The sequence below is a fragment of the Brassica napus genome, chromosome C5 (assembly GCF_020379485.1).
Source record: "Brassica napus cultivar Da-Ae chromosome C5, Da-Ae, whole genome shotgun sequence".
In the NCBI taxonomy this organism is placed as follows: Eukaryota; Viridiplantae; Streptophyta; class Magnoliopsida; order Brassicales; family Brassicaceae; genus Brassica; species Brassica napus.
The window spans coordinates 44,416,681-44,433,486 of NC_063448.1; the positions used below are offsets into that span (position 1 = coordinate 44,416,681).

Here is a 16,806-nt window from a genome sequence, read left to right on the forward strand (position 1 = left end):
GTTCAAAAAAAAAATATGATTAACTGTACTTCGAAAATACAGAAACGTCTCTACAACAACGTTTTGTTTGGTATCATTACCGCAAAAAGTGATGAGATTCTTGTTTTCGGTACTACAATAATAAAAAGGGAAATGATTTAAACAATTAGTTTGGGGTCTCAGTACATATCCATTCTAGTTTTGTCGTCTTCTTTTTTTGAATATGAATGTAAAATTTTATTCAATCAAAAACTTTGTTACATCAAGTGCTACTGTTTTTGTATGTACAACGCACAAGCAGAGCAAAAACAAACAAAGAAACTACTTTTTCTATAACTCAAAACATGAAAAGACTAACTTCCTTACCTCATGTTATTCTTGTACCAAACCAAGCACTCAGCCCTTTCTCTAGATATTCTTTCCCCATCCCTTTAACTGTCAAAAGCTTCAGTCGAATCAACTTATCTACAAACTTGGATATCTTCAGTCTCATCCTTTGGCTGCTCACCATGTCTTCGTGCATTTCGCTCTCTCCAAATACTGTGAACCAAAGCCTGAAAAGCATAGCTCATAAGGAACCCCTCCGTAGTTCTAGCTTTGCCACTATATACCAAAAAGAAAACATTTGAGATAACTTCAAAAGGATGCACTTGCAAGCAAAATCAGATAACGCATAAGAGTTGTAATAAGGTTCGAATCAGGTTAAAACCAAAAAATAACTTTTTTCAACTGGAATAGAAAGAGTTTTAATTAAATATCAAAACATGTAAAACATAAGAGTAAATGAAAGAGAACAAAATAACTTGTTGCAGTAATCCTCGTTGCCTTAAAAAAAATAGTACTTGTTTTCTCCTCATCATGAAAGAAACCAAACTACAAAGGACGTTTCTCCTCATCGTGTTGACCGAATACTTGTTGCCCTACTTGCTGCAGTAATTCTTGATATTGTGGCACTTGACTTGGTTTCATCATTTGTAATTGCATTAATACTTGTTGTTGTTGCATATGATTTTGTTTCATCATTTGTTGTTGCAGCTGAAATTTCAACATTTGTGCAGCTGAAATCCTCGCGGTTGTTGTTGCAAATGGCTTAGGTTAATTTGTGGTTGTTGAAATCCTTGTGGTTGTTGTTGCCCCAACCCTTGTTGTCCCAACCCTTGTTGCCCCAACCCTTGTTGCCCCAACGCTTGTTGCCCCAACGCTTGTTGCCCCAACGCTTGTTGCCCCAACGCTTGTTGCCCCAACGCTTGTTGCCCCAACGCTTGTTGTCCCAATCCTTGTTGTCCCAATCCTTGTTGTCCCAATCCTTGTTGTCCTAATCCTTGTTGCCCTAACGCCTGTTGCCCCAACGCCTGTTGCCCCAACGCCTGTTGCCCCAACGCCTGTTGCCCCAACGCTTGTTGCCCCAACGCTTGTTGCCCCAACGCCTGTTGCCCCAACGCTTGTTGCCCCAGTCCTTGTTGTCTCAGTCCTTGTTGCCCCAACGCTTGTTGTCCCAGTCCTTGTTGTCCCAGTCCTTGTTGTCTCAGTCCTTGTTGTCTCAGTCCTTGTTGTCCCAATCCTTGTTGTCCCAAGCCTTGTTTCCCCAACCCTTGTTGCACAAACCCTTGTTGACTTTGCATCGGTACCCGTGGCGCTTGTGGCACAGTGTTATTCTGGTTGAGGCTTGGGTTCTGAAAGACTCTTATCATCTCTTCCGGCAACACGTCAACATTGGTAATTCCGGTTTGATTCAGTCTATTCTTTATTTTTTCTAAAACTAAATCATGTTACACCTCAAGAGTCTTGATAGCTATATTTAAACAAACAAAGAAAAAAAAACAGATCAGTAATATATAGTTATTTTTCTTCTCAAGCCATTAGACTATTTTTAAAAACATATAATTTATATAAAATGATCGATTGATGATGAGGATCCATACATATTAGTTGGACAAAAAAAATTGAATATATATTACCATGATCCAAGAATTATTTGGAGGTAGGAAGGTCGAGATCAATGATCTTACTCTTCTCCTCCTTGAGAGAGACAAGATTTGCGTGGATCTTGACGTATTTACTAGAAAGTATTTGAGTTTTTTCAATGTGTTCCATGAACAACTTCAATGGATCACTCGTCGGGGGCATGGGAGAACTATATATGAGAAAGCATTTTGGAGGTTAGATTAAATGATGTTGTACAAGTTATTTGATATTACTCAGACGCATAAATCCACTAGATGTGATCGACTTGGTGAAAAATCCAAGTCTACCATCATGAATAAAAAAAAAGATTAATACTAACAATTAGGTAAAAAGAGGGAAATGAAGAGAGAATACGTGTGTGATGCTGATGATGCTGTGTAAGTGCTCATCGTTTGAATAAGTCTCTAGCTCCTCTACGCCTTTTCTTCCTCTTCTCTCTCTAAGCAAACCCTAATTTTCATCCACCGTGTGTTTCATTTCAACCGTAGGTACTCGTATTTTATAGGAGTATTATTATTATTTCCTTTTTATTATTATATATATTATTTCCTTTTTTAACCTAATCAAATCTCAACCCTTGGAAAAACGAATCGAATCATAAATAGTTTACCATTTTTGACAAAATGAAGATATATATGTATTCAATGAGTTAATTATATTGTACAAAAGCTTCTAAACTCGCGAACAACATTCTTGTCGATTGGTCAAAAAAAAAACATTCTTGTGGACCATTTGGTGTAATTATGTTTTAAAACTCTTTAGTGAATGAGGAAGTTATAGATCCGCTAGTCTTTGCACTGCAGAATATTATAGAAGAAAGCCATTATGATTTCTTGTTTATAGTAGATTCAATATCATATGTCATCGTTAATTCTTTGAAAGATTTGATGAAAACTAATCCTTACCTTACATAGAACACTTTTACTATATAATGGATCTTAAACAAGAAGGCTATGACTGTGCTTTGATAGGCTGGTGAGAGTTCGTTAACCAACCGCTAAGCATATTTTATATCAGCTTCAAAGGACAAATCCCCGTGAGATCATCTCCGAAAGAAACTCTATAACTTCAAATATAGAATATTTTGCTATTCAAAAAGGAACTTCAAAACTTCAAATTTAGATCTTTATAATTAATTACTAGTGTGCGGGTTTGAATTTTCGGTTTTTGGTTATTTATTTAACTAAATAATGTATTTGTAATATTTGATGTATTATATTCACCAAGTAAATAATTTTTTTGGCATCTTAAACCATCTATTTACGATGAATATTCGATATCATATAAAAAATTGAACAAATAGACGTAATTAGAGAATTGTAGACGATATATAAAAACAATGGTTATTAATGTAAAATATGAAGAAATATTATATTATGACTTAGTATGGCATTAAAGATTATAAATTAGTTATACATGTTTAAAGAAAATAAAATGATTTTTAAACTTCTATGAAAAAATCTAACATATAAAAAAGGGTGATGAATTAGTCATCAAATTGTAAATAATTTCATAATTTTATTAATAATAAATTATTTATAGTCTTTGTTTTTCGTCAAAATAATTATTAAATGTCCATAACATTAATATGTTAAAAGACCATATTATGAAAGCCCATGTTGTAACCATTTTTTTCCGGGAAGTGTAACAAAAAAAATACATTTAACTCTTCGTTTTGTTTAAGTTTGTGTCGGTAAAAGATTAAAAAAATCTCTCTATCTTTTTCAATGTTCAATTTGAAGCTTATTACGCGAAAATCATACGCAAATATAGACATTTGGTTGGAATCTCTATATCTTTATATTCTTATAAATTATAAATTTATTGTTTCCTCTTCTGCAAGCAAATCAATTACCGAAGTAATAGATCAATTGGTTGGAATCAAATATATTCTTATAATTAGTGTAATTATGGTTACAGTTTCTATATTTAATAGGTACATTAAAAATACGACATTGAAGATATTCTGTTTTGATTAATAGAAGATATTGGATTTTGAGTTTGTATTTATTGATTTGTTTTTTTTATGAAGCTTAGAAAATCAATGGGATGATTGGTTGGTTGATACATCCTATAAAGAAAAAGAAAACGAAAACTATAGGTGGTTTAAATATTGTACATCGATCGATGCATGATGTAAGTTGACTATATAAAACTTGAACATGATCATTTCAAACTAAAGTATAGGTAGGTTATATGCATTTGTTATATTGTAGTTAATATATTTTAAATATTACATAAGTCAAGTGATTCACGTTTTCGTAAAAATAAAATTCAAGTTCATTATTGGGTCGTACTCGTACGTAATAAGCTACGTTAAATATGATGTATTTTAAGTTCATTTAATGACATTAAGTTTAAATTTGATTAAAGAAAACTCATTAATTTAACTGGAAAAGACAAGCATTAAAACATGTAGGTTTATTTAATGACATTAAGTTAAAATTTGATTAAGAAAAACTCATTAATTTAACTGGAAAAGACAAACATTAAAATAGGTAGTTTAATTTAATTATCAGTGGCATGGAAGTGTAAATAAGTTAGAAAACTTAGGGGTATTTTTTAATGGGTACTTCTCTTTTAATAATAGAGATATCTCACATTTACGTTTCTTAAGTATTTTCTCATTCATTGTTTTAATTTTTTTTTAAAATTTTGTATATTTTAAATATTTTAAATTTATTTTTATAAATTTAATTTTTAAACATAATTTTTTAAAAAAAAATTAAAATAAGATTTATAATATTTTAAAAGTAGAATTAGACAACAAGAATATTACAAAAGAAACTTAATATAATTTTTTTTTAAGAAGATACATGAAGACATAATTATTACACAAATTTAAATATTACAACAACACTAATAGACTACTAAATTTTCTCCGGAACTTCTAAAATATTTTCCAAACAAATTTTGTGTACCAAAATAAAGCATTAAAAAAATAATTTTATGTAATAATATGTTATTTTGCTTGTAGTTTAATATTTAATTATGTATTTATATTTATAATTTTATATTTTAATATAAGATTTTATTAATTAATATTACTATAATATTTTTATATATGTGCTAGTTATCTATAAAAGTTTTATGGATTTATATTAATTATGATAAATATAAAAATCATAGTGTAAATTACAAATAATTTTAAAGTTAAATTTGAAGTTTTGCTTTTGGAAAAAAACACATTGAAACTTCAAATATAGAGTTTGCAAAACTCATAATATAGAGTTTTTTTAGAGATGCTCTTAGCAGATGCAAGCAAAACCAAATGCACTAAGAAAATGCAGAGACGGCTTTGTATCATTAAGACAAAAGTGATGTGATTCCTGTTTTTGGTGCTTTTATTGTCTACAATAATAAAAAAGGAAATGACTAAAACAATTAGTTTGGTCTCAAAACATATCCGTTCTAGTTTTGTCACTATATACCGAAAAGACAACATTTGAGATCGCTTCAAAAGGATGCACTTGCAAGCAAATTCAGAAAACACATGCTTCCAAGTCTTAAAATGCAATGCAATACCTTTTTAGTCTTTTGACTATGGCTTTGCCGTGTTTAAAGTCCTGAACCGACCTCTACTGTTCCGAATAAAACTCTCCCCAGGAAACCATCCGCTTTTGAAAGAGGCTTCATAGTCATTGTTCGATCTTGATGTAGTGGCTGGTCAGGAGTTTTGAGACTGATATGTCTTCGAACGAATCAACTTCAAAGAGTTCTTTCAGCTTCTCATCGCATATGATTCTCTTCTTGTCAGAAGGATCCTAAGTTCATGAAATAAAAAAAAGTGTAAAGGAAGCAGTAAGTAAAATAACAACCAGTTCAGAGAGGAAATAGCAAACCTGAAGATCATTCTGTTCTATGTACTCCCACAATCTCTTCACCACATCTGCCCTTGACAACGAGCTTTCTCCATCACCCAAGAACTTGATAAGAGCATCTGAGAGTGGAAGGGGAGCAAGAAGACCACACCCTTCCTTCTTTGGCTTTTCATCATTCTCGTTTAGTTCATCACTCTCTGTGTCTAAACGAATGTACATACTCTGTTTAAACCTTGATGTACAAAAAAGGGACAAATTGAAATTCATTTAGTTTTCTTACCTCCGTCCTCTGTTTCCATTTTTAGCTTTCCATTTTTCGGAGAGCTAGAGCCACCTGATTCTCCTAGACCAGAGACGAAGAAACAGATTAGAATACAGTTCAAAAGCCATGTAAGAAGGTATCATCAGTGATCAAAGTACCTGCATTATCCTCTAAAGGCCATATGTGCTTGGTTAGATGTTTATTCATTTGAAACATATTGATGGACTCAAGAGGGAACAGAGATCGCAATGATTCGTCGCAGATGATTGTGCGTCCATCCTTGGGATCTTGCAGATTGTTCTCTTTTATGTACTTCCAAAGCATTTTCACAACCTGAAACAACCATTCACCAGACACAATGTCAAAGAAAAGGAGCAAGGGACGAAGTAGAAGCTGATTCACTCGAGTGAGACATGTAGGTACCTCTGTCCTGGCTAATTTCGTCATCCCAGTGAAAGCCTGAAGCTCTGGCGAGAGGCTGCAAACTTTAGCAAACCCACCACCTCCTTTTCTCTTAGGTTTCTCCTCGGACTTGGCTGGCCTATTTGATAGAGTAAACTTAGTTTATGGGCATCAAGGTGGCGATTAACTAGCTGAACAATACAAGAAGTGAGAGGGAGATAGAAAGCTAACTTCTTTCTCTTGCGTTTACGCAAATTCCTGACTTCCTCTTCATCATCCTCTTCCATTTCTTCGGTTTTGTCCCCCTTCTCGTCTCTTTCCTCTGAAGCATCACCTTCATCTTCTTCTTCTTTCACACTGGTTACACACCCTGAGAAAATAAGCGTTTCACTGTACTTAGTCTCCCAGTGGATAATACAAATAGTTCCCCCTAACTAAAAAAACAAAAGTATTAAATCGACCTGCTGACTCTTAGATTTCCACACAATTAAACATGATTGATTAATCTCTACAGCAAAGTACTTGGTTTCAGTCACATGAAACTAATTAGCCAGCCAAGCTCTGTTTAGCTATCTAAGATCAATGGCTAACTAAAGAGGAAGAATGTGGACACCATTCACTCTAATGTGAGTGTACCAGAAGCTTTGAGAGTCCTTAAAGAAGTCAGGGAAGAGAGTCTAAAACAGAGCTCTGTGATTACCACAAACACTACACTACCCCAAGTTAAGTTAAAATGATATAAAAAATGAATAACATAACAAAGAAAGTACCATCTCCTCCATCACCTAAGGGCCAAATATGCTTGGCTAATGCCTTGTTCATCTGAAACATGTTAATGGCCTTAACATGGAACAAGGAATGCAGCGACTCGTCACACAGTATCTTCCTTCTATCCTTTGGGTCTTGCAAGTCTTTCTCTTTAATATAAGCCCACATTTTCTTCACAACCTAAAAAAAGAATAAAACTTTGGCCAACAAAAACATATCTGAACCATCGTACAAGAAGATGACAGACAGTTACCTCAGTGCGAGCTAACTGAGAGGTTCCAATAAACTTCTCAAGCTGAGGAGAAAGCTGACATACTTTGGCAAACCCACCACCCCCTCGTTTCTTAGCCTTTACTGGCCTATTCACACATTAACACAAAAACAAAGCTAATCTCTTTTCCTTAATCCCTTTGAACTCAATTCTAAACAGACATTATTAACTCAGTTAAACCTATCTCTCTATTCAACAATTGATCATTTAATTAAGAATCTGTCAGAAAAAAACATTTTGATTGGTTTGATTCATTCATACAAGAACTCAGAGATTACAATCAGTAACAAAAAAAGAGATTACCTTTCTTCCTTCTCTTCATCGCCGTCTTTGGTCATTTCATCGGCATCTTCTTCAGCCTTAGGGCTAACTGGGTTTTCTTCACCTCCGCCATTGCTCTCGAGGAAAGCATCGATTTGATCCCTTATAAACGCCTTCTTATCCGTCAACTCGACGCCGAAATCCGCCTCCAGTTGACGACGTACGGTCGCCGGAGTCGTCGTCTCGAGGTCGGAGCTACTGAGAATCTCTCGGAGTCGAGTCACGAGGTCCGAGTCTGAAACCATTTTTGTTTGCGGTTAGCGAGAAAATTGGATTTTTTTTTTTTTTTGGCTCTGAAGAAAGCACAAAAGGAAGCGGCTGATGTAAGGGAAAACGATTCTTGAGGTGGAACTGAAAAACCAGCGAGAGGGTGTTTTCGGAATTCGCTTCGGTTTCATAACGGCGTCGTTTTGATCCTTCGCTTTCTCGTACGTAATTAAAGACTAGTCACGATATAACCATGGTTAATGACTATTTGGGGATGGTTTGGATATTTTTGATCTTCTACAAGTTTTTCATCACTCATAAAAGATAAGCACCGTACAAGTAAAGAGATTTCTTTTATGAAAAATTGTTCATGAATAACTTCTCGTGAAGATGAATCATATCTACCGCAAGAAGAGTGGACCACATGTCTATCTATAATCGTGAGATTTGCAATAAGGTTACGACAATTTTATTATCTTTAGAAAATACAACGTTTGATTCAACTACTCGTAAAGTTAAGTTAAAAGAAAACACTTACGGGAAGCTGTAAAGTCAAGACAAGACCCTTATGGAGATTGAGCTCAATACTTATTTGCCAACACAAGAAATGTGAAGAAAAAGAGAGAAGGGAACTAAAGAATTTCATTTGGACTTAAGTTACCAAAAAAAAAATCTATTTGGACCTAAGAGATTTTGATAAAATCTTAAATTCGTTGAGGTTCGGTACGGTTCGGTACGGTTCGGTTTTACCATATTGAACATTCCTACTAAAACCTCTCGACTATGTTTATTTAATGTAGAAACCCATAAACTAAAGATTTACCGGTAGTAATGATAATTATGACATGGTGGGGTTTATTTCATTAAATAAAGTTAGTTTGGAATTTTTTTGTTAAATACTTAGTTTGATGCAGTGTTTTTAAACCCGGACCGAACCGGCGGTCGGACCGGGTTGAACCATGAACCGAAAAAAATCCGGATTGGGTTAATGCTAAAACCCAACTAAAATCGAACCAGTTAAAAATCCCTATCAAACCGTCAAAAACCCGGGAACCGACGACCCAATGAACCGGCCAAAACCCGGTTCGTATATAAGACAAAATTTTGTTAATGAAACAATTAATTTTTCTTCTTTTTAAAATAAAAATAGGATTTATCAAAGATTAATAAAGTATCATCTCTCGTCTTTTTATTTTGTCATCTATACAACTCATATATTACAAGATTCACAAAGTTTAATATTCACGTCAAGATATTGTTTTTGTCTACTTCTCTCTTTTTTAAATTTTTTTTTCATGATCACTTGTTTTGAAGACTAGATAATTCAAACATTTTCATTTCTGAAATTTTGTATTTCAAAAAATAATTTTTACCTAATGTGTATATAATTTTTTTTAAAAGGTGATGAAGATCTGCGAATAAAGTTTAAATGTGCTTTTCATATTGATTTTAGATTTTAATTGTTATTTTAAGTTATTCTACAAATTATGACCATTTAAACATTTTATTTGATATGATCTATTTTTTTAAAATATGCATATTATTTATAAAATATCATTAAATTTAGTTTAATCGAAGTAAATCCGATCGAATCCGGTTCAGACCCGGTCGAACCACAATGATCCATGACCCAAAAAATTTCCGGTTCGCTAGCCGGTCCGGTTTTAAAAACACTAGTTTGATGGTTTTTACCCAAAACAAATTTAGTTGGAGATTTTAATTTTAAAAATCCTTTTTTTTTATTCCAGTTTGGTTTAGATTCCAGGTAATGGATTTTATGGATACTAGGACTGACAAATTATTGGAAAAAGATTCTGTCTACGAAAATTTCAGTATCACTATTTTCTTAGATTGTAAAGACATCCGAAGTAATTTTTTTTTAAAAAAATAGAATAATTATGTAGTAGCAAACCCCGATATATTTCCACCAGAGCATGCACCGTTATCTGTATGTGATGATTGAGGAATGTATATCGTTTGACTCGGCTCGGCCTACGGACGGGACGTAGATTATAAGAGAATTTCAACATATAAAGTATATGTATAATAAACATTGGTTGTTTCATATTTTTACATTTGTTTGAGGAAGGCATATATATTCGAATTTGATATATTTTTCGAGATTTGTTTTTATTTGATAAGTATTCGGTAGATACACAAAAATTGGAATTATTGAACTCTGAACACAAATAATAACTGGCTCATGTCTCGAAAAGAAAAGAAAAGAATATAATAATATAATTTGCTATCAATAAGCAATATAATCCACAAACATCTGAACTCTTAAAAAGTAGTACATTTCTTGCACAGATGTTTTTTTTTTTTGTGGAGATCGCAGCTTCTTGGGGGTTTGAGCCTGTCCATGTTGGTTAGATACATGTCCTCCAGAGTAATTTTGTAATCACTGAGTATTTTTTTGATCTTTCTCCAGCAGCTGTTGGATGTAGTTAACGTTTGTTCCCATTTTAGGGTGTCTAAAATCTTTTTCCCCTGATTCAAGTTTCCATTCCTTATCATGTTTTCCTTGAACTGACTGTCGTAGATAATCTAGTGCTTTGCTTGGGTTGGTATGGAAGAAATATTGATTTATACCTTCAATATAGTGTGCTTCAGGGTTATGGTATACGTGTGCAGTAGGTATTAGGTATAACTTTATACCGCAATGAGTTTTTGAGTTGCATGGTACGTTGCAATCAGCATTAATTGCGTAGATTCTGTTTGCATATTTATCGTTTGAATGCTTGATATTAGGGATAGTTGATATTGCTCTTTGATATGTTTTTTTTTGGAATACATATATGAGATTCTGAAACTATATTGTATAAATTAATTATATATATATATATATAATTTTCTGTCAGAAGTAGCGGGGTTTTTTTTTTTCCACCTAGCAATATTATGGATGTAGTAATTAGTTACTTTATGTTCATTATTAATATTATTACTATTATTTTTATTTGTTATGTAACGTACCAGTTATGGGGGGAAAATATGAAACTGATTCAGAGGAGTTGATGAATAAATACATAGGCATCGTAATTTATTAATATGTTAAATTTTATTTTAATTTTAATTTAAAATGAAAATAAGGTTCATAATTGTTTTACAACAATTTTATCTATGTACTTTATTCTTCATTTTACAAATTATAAATTTGTCTAATTGTAATAAAATTTTATAAATAAAATTATTTACTTTCTTTTGATGTTTTTTTTTGTTTAAATACAGCAGTAAGTCACATAGGTTTTTTAATTTAGAATTAGAGTTAGTAAAGCAAAGTTACTTTCTCTTAGTTATATTTTTGTTTCATGTATTAATTTGTTTTTCCATATTTTCTTTTAAACTAATAATTTATGCGATATTAAAAAACAACTTATTCATTTTAACTAAAACTATTTTATTGTTGAATAAAATTTCATTTAAAACATATATATTTTTATTGTTGTATCAATAAGGTAGTATGGTTAATTCCACCGATATATTAAAGTATTTGAAGCACGTACAATATGTGATTTGGGCTATGTGTATGTAAACGTTTAGTAGACTTTGGGTTTGTGTCTTTATGATGGTTTCATCAAACCGGGAGTTGGTTTACTTTATTAGACGACAGAGTCGTTGGTCTACGAAATGTAAATTGCAAAACAGAGGATAGCGTCTATAAACAGAGTATAATTTGTAAACCATGTTTTCAGTAAGTGTAAGAAAGGTCAATAACTCAATGGCTGTATGTCTTTAGACTAAACTGATGCTTTTCACACCAAGTATTTCACCTATGACGTCTACATAAAGTATGAGATATATATCACTTTCTTACATATATAAACAGACCATACTCTTTACACACAGAAGTTCAACAATATAAGAGGTACGTGTCATTTGGGAGCAATATACCTGGCAATTGAATGTTTGTATTGGCTAAACCAATCATCTCAGAATGGTTACGAAACCGAAATGCTTCCTCGGGCAAGGGGGATATGGATCAGTTATCTCCTCGAAAATGGTGTTCTCGTTGAACCTGATCAACAGAGAAGACTCGTGAGCCGGAAGCTCTGTGCACATCTAGAGACATCAACGGACATGGAAAACATTGTTCCGGCAATGAGTCTCTCCCGGTATTGTAGGAGATGGCTTGAACTGATCGTCACTTGCATCATGGTTGCCTGAAACATAGTTAGGAATCTATCAGTGCGAATCAACGGTGTAAATTTCAACAGATTATCAGTACCGACTCTACATAACAGGAAACCAAAATCTTTACCAAACAACCAGATCAATACTAAACCAAAATCTATTTATAAATTAACAATCACGTTACAGTCCGCAGAGAATAATAGATCAGACCAGCAAGATTTTATTTTTTTCTAACAACAAAAAAAAAACTAAGGAAATTTGAAAAGTAGGACACGATCAGGTTTACCGGAACAATATCAACCACATAAACAGCCTAGAGCTCACAGAGGAATAATAATGGTACGACTGTTGATATGAAACCAGAACGATTGGTACAAAAAGAGAACAGAAAAAACCACTCACGTTAACATCCACCATGAGCAAATCCATCCACTTAAGCTCCCACCACGCTTAACATTCCTAACCTCCCAGAATCGAAGCAGTCTGGCCTCTACAACGGATGAGCACCGCCCAGATTTCAGATCGGAAAAAAACACGCGAGTTAGCCATTAACATAGATGAGCATATAGATATGAATATGAATGAGATGTGTAGAAGAGAGAAGTGGATATCGCGATTAGCATAAGAGAGATATTTATACACGATTTTGCCGACGAACAACGCAATCGAAAGGTCTTGGAGTGGGCTTGCGAATTAAGAGGATTTAAGACGGAAAATCACAACACATAGCGTTACAGAAATCCGAATCGTCCCTTCCGCCGATGAGAGAAGCGAAGAACATGAAGATGCGCTCCAACCCGGATTAGGGTTCCTACCAAATTCGATGGTCTTTGGGCCTTAAATTCAAAGCGTATTACGAAGCCCAAACGGAGGCCTAGAGGAAGACGAATTATGAAACTATGCGTTTCATTAAAGTGTGACACGTGTCAAACGTTCGCGAATCGAATTTGTGACGTGGCATCTGAGCTGGACACGCTGGGAGAGAAGCAAATCCTTCTTTATATATAAAGACTAGGTGATACCCGCGCCTTGCGCGGGATGAATAGACTAAAATATCGAAGTTATATTGTTATATTTTAGTTGTCCAGAAAAAAATAGTGTTATATTTTATTAAAATTATATTGGTTCTGGAGTACATAAAAATTGTAGAAGAATAAAAATAAATTGAAGTAAATAATATGGGGTTAAAAAAGCAAATAATATGAATTTTATAATTTAGTGGACTGATTAGGACTCGAAATTGTAAAAGAGACCAATTATTAAACTTTAATATCCATTATGAGTCAAAATACATGGTTTGGGTTAACTCTTAGTCACTTGAGATATCCATATTTTGTGAACTAAACTCAATCACAATACCTAAGAAGATTGGAAGCTGAATCGAGTGACTCAAATCTCGGGAAATTCGAACCGATAGATTGTAAATTGACAAAGGCCCTATCAACAAATCTCCATATTTAAAAGAAGTCCATATTAAATGATATTTGACTTCAAACTTAACCGGAAATAATTAAATAAATTTCCAAATTTAATGTTTATCACCATTTATGTTAATTTCGTAATAAAAAAAATTTGTTGCAAAAGTTAAGGGATTCAAAGAAATTTATTATGTCATTCCTTTTTGATTTTATTTTGCAATCACTCAAGATTAGGTTTAACTTTTTTATATACAAAGTTTTGATTTTACAATATAATTGAGTTTATATTGTCCATGCATAACATGAATGTCACATATCCCATAAAATACATATAATATCAGCTTCTAGGTGATCTTCCGTGCCCTGCGCAGAGTGAGTTTATTTAAATAGAATTTATAACTTTTAATCTATATATATTTGAAATGTGAAAGTCATTATAACAAATATATACATGTTATATAATTGTAGATGTAACGTCTGATATAGAGATCAATATATAAATTATGTTTGGGCTTTTCCATTTGATGTGGTGTTGGAATTGAAAGAAATGAGTTTGTTGACGACTAAAAGAAATAGTTTTACTAATACTTTTAGACTTATTCTTTGGTTCACTCCTAGGGTGAACATCTAGGTTTACCAACCAATAGGATTTCATTATTTCAAATTTGATATCTTTTATAAAAGGAAACAAAATATTGTCAAGTTATATTATGTTTTTAAAATAAAAAGATAAAAAAAAATAAATAAACAAAAGTAATAATTACGAAAAAAAATTTAACATCGTCAGGAAAAAAACTAAACCTTAAATCCTAATCCATAAACCATAAATCTTAAAACTTAAACCCTTGGGTAAATTCTAAACCCTTAGATAAATAATAAACTCTAAACCGAAAACACTAAACACTAATACACTCGAGTGTTTAGGGTTTAGGATTTAGGATTTTATTGTTTAGTGTTTTTGATTTAGATTTTATTATTTATCCAAGGGTTTAGGGTTTACCCAAGGGTTTAGGGTTTCGTATTTAGAGTTTAGAGATTAGGATTTAGGGTTTAGTATTTTGCTAACGACGTAAAAAATATTTTTTTAATATTTTATTTTCTGTAACTACTATTTTTTTATTTTTTTATTTTAAAAATATAATATAACTTGACAATATTTTGTTTTCTTTTTAAAAAGATATCGAATTTAAAATAATGAAATTCTAGTGGTTGTTGAAGAAGAATAACTCATACTTTTATATGTAATAGTTTTAGTAAAAAAAATCTGACTCTTTCAAAAAAAACCATAATTGTCTACGAATAAAAGTAATCTGATAATCATTCTTTGCTTGCAGATCTTCTATATATTGAATATCATTTACAGCAACCAAATCTCCACAAAGGTCTTGTAGAAACATGGAACAGTGATTTATCATGATTAGTTCGACTATAGATGATAATATGACAACTAAAGTATAAAAACGATTGCATCAAAAAATTTTAATTAAATTGTTAAATTAGTGGTACATATCACATTAATATTTTCCTTAACACACATTATAATCAATGGTCATATATGTATATAGGATAATATCACTATATTGAGTCAAAGATACACAAATTATTTTCGCTAAATTAGTGATACATATTACATAAATACTTTCCTTAACACACACTATAATTACTACACGAGTCACATATATGTATACAGAATAATGTCGTTATAATAAATATATGGCTATAATTAAGAACATTGCATATATAGAGTTACCTTTTACACACCTGTTGATGCAACATATAAATAGATGGCAATGGTTGTTCAAAAAAAAAAATAGATGGCAATAAAAATTTATAAGATTACAATTTTTTTTGAATTTAACTTCGACACTACTCCAAGTTGGTACATACTAATGAGACCCAAATAATATTTCAGGCTTTTAAGATTATTAAAAATTGTCTAAATTGCGTTAGACTAAATGTCTATCTGGTCTCTTCTAACTACAATAAGCATATTCATCAAAGACAACAACAGTTTTGATATAGTAAGCGTATCGGTTCATATTTGATAACATAACTGTTGAGTATATCCTAATGTTATATATTTTTAGTAACAGATACTTTTTTTTTGTCTTTGGTTCCTTTGTCTTTCACGTAACTTTAGTGTATATGCTAATGTTATATATTATTAATAACAGTGATTGTTAGCAAAATAATTTTTTCACGATATTACCAAACTGTTATATATTATTTTACACGTTTTTTGTAGTTGTCATCCTCATATGGATTTTTTATTGTGTTAGTGAATGAGTAAGTTTTGGTCATTGAAATTGAAATGTCGAGTTTTTAACATAGTGTAGTTTACATTATATAACATAAATTTGTTTATTTCAATGTACATGATGAATACGTTTTCAAAACTTAATATATGGCTCAACGATTATTTTAGAACACAGTTGTTATACCATAGATGAATCTACATAAAATTCCGGATTTGGTTAAGACAAATAAATTAGTTATTTCAGGTTTAGCTAATGGATGTCAGATAGAATAATTTCGGTTCTATACCAAACATATAGTATAATTTTGTCTATTTATAATGAGTAATGGCATTACATGTAATTGATCTAGGCAAGAGAGAGCTTTTAATGTAAGGTTGTGAGAAAAGTCCTAGTGATGACACCTAAGTAATGGCATTTTAGTTAATCACACATGAGGATAAGGTTATTTAATAAGAGTGCTCCTCGAATAATATAAAAGGGGTTAGCATATGACCATAATTAGCCTCGTTGAAAAGAATATGATATACTGTATATGGCTTCTGTCTCCGTAATAATCTGAATAATTGGTCAAAACATCTCTTAAGCTGTTTAAAATTGAAAAATATACAATTTAGACTATACCATCCAATTAGTACCTTGAATTTTTTGGGACAATTATCACAAATAACATTTTTTTAAGTTTTTGTTACAAATACATTTTTACCCTTTAATAAAACTTATTTTTGTGACAAAAACTTAAAAATTACTATCCTAAGGAATTTCTATTTTTTTATGATTTCAAAATTATAAATGCAGTTGTTTATGTATTAGCTATTCAATTTTGTAATGGCAAATGTCAAATTTGGATTCATTCAAGTTACGCATTTCTAATAATATCATAATATAGTTTATAAATAATGCACAACATCCCTTTTTACTTTTGTAATATAGGAAAAAAAAAATAGATGCATGAACCAGAGTCCAGTATTTAAAAGAAATATGATACTACGGTGGAATCGAAGAA

At 31.9% G+C, this 16,806-nt stretch overlaps 2 protein-coding genes and 1 long non-coding RNA gene across 4 annotated transcripts; all 3 read right to left on the minus strand.

Moving 5' to 3' along the window:
• Positions 1 to 683: 683 nt before the first annotated feature.
• On the minus strand, positions 684 to 3,141 carry LOC106356666 (spidroin-2-like). Its single transcript, XM_013796406.3, has 3 exons — positions 2,299 to 3,141; positions 1,938 to 2,113; positions 684 to 1,771 (listed from the first exon to the last, which is right to left on the minus strand). Exon 3 carries the CDS (start codon positions 1,668 to 1,670, stop codon positions 1,023 to 1,025), a length of 648 nt encoding a protein of 215 aa, XP_013651860.2. The 5' UTR covers positions 1,671 to 1,771; positions 1,938 to 2,113; positions 2,299 to 3,141; the 3' UTR covers positions 684 to 1,022.
• Positions 3,142 to 5,250: 2,109 nt separating this feature from the next.
• LOC106410429 lies at positions 5,251 to 8,146 on the minus strand. Of its 2 annotated transcripts, none has more exons than XM_013850954.3 (9): positions 7,772 to 8,146; positions 7,451 to 7,556; positions 7,200 to 7,377; positions 6,661 to 6,799; positions 6,451 to 6,568; positions 6,186 to 6,360; positions 6,046 to 6,108; positions 5,787 to 5,968; positions 5,251 to 5,708 (listed from the first exon to the last, which is right to left on the minus strand). In XM_013850954.3, exons 1-9 carry the CDS (start codon positions 8,032 to 8,034, stop codon positions 5,583 to 5,585), a joined length of 1,350 nt encoding a protein of 449 aa, XP_013706408.1. In that variant the 5' UTR covers positions 8,035 to 8,146; the 3' UTR covers positions 5,251 to 5,582. The 2 variants fall into 2 exon arrangements, with proteins under 2 accessions (XP_013706408.1, XP_022555919.1); XM_022700198.2 differs by having other exon boundaries at positions 7,215 to 7,377; positions 7,772 to 8,126.
• Positions 8,147 to 10,963: 2,817 nt separating this feature from the next.
• On the minus strand, positions 10,964 to 12,974 carry LOC106372758. The gene is made up of 3 exons (XR_001274794.3): positions 12,768 to 12,974; positions 12,530 to 12,617; positions 10,964 to 12,156 (listed from the first exon to the last, which is right to left on the minus strand). It is a non-coding gene; the product is annotated as an uncharacterized LOC106372758 (long non-coding RNA).
• Between the last annotated feature and the right edge of the window lie 3,832 nt (positions 12,975 to 16,806).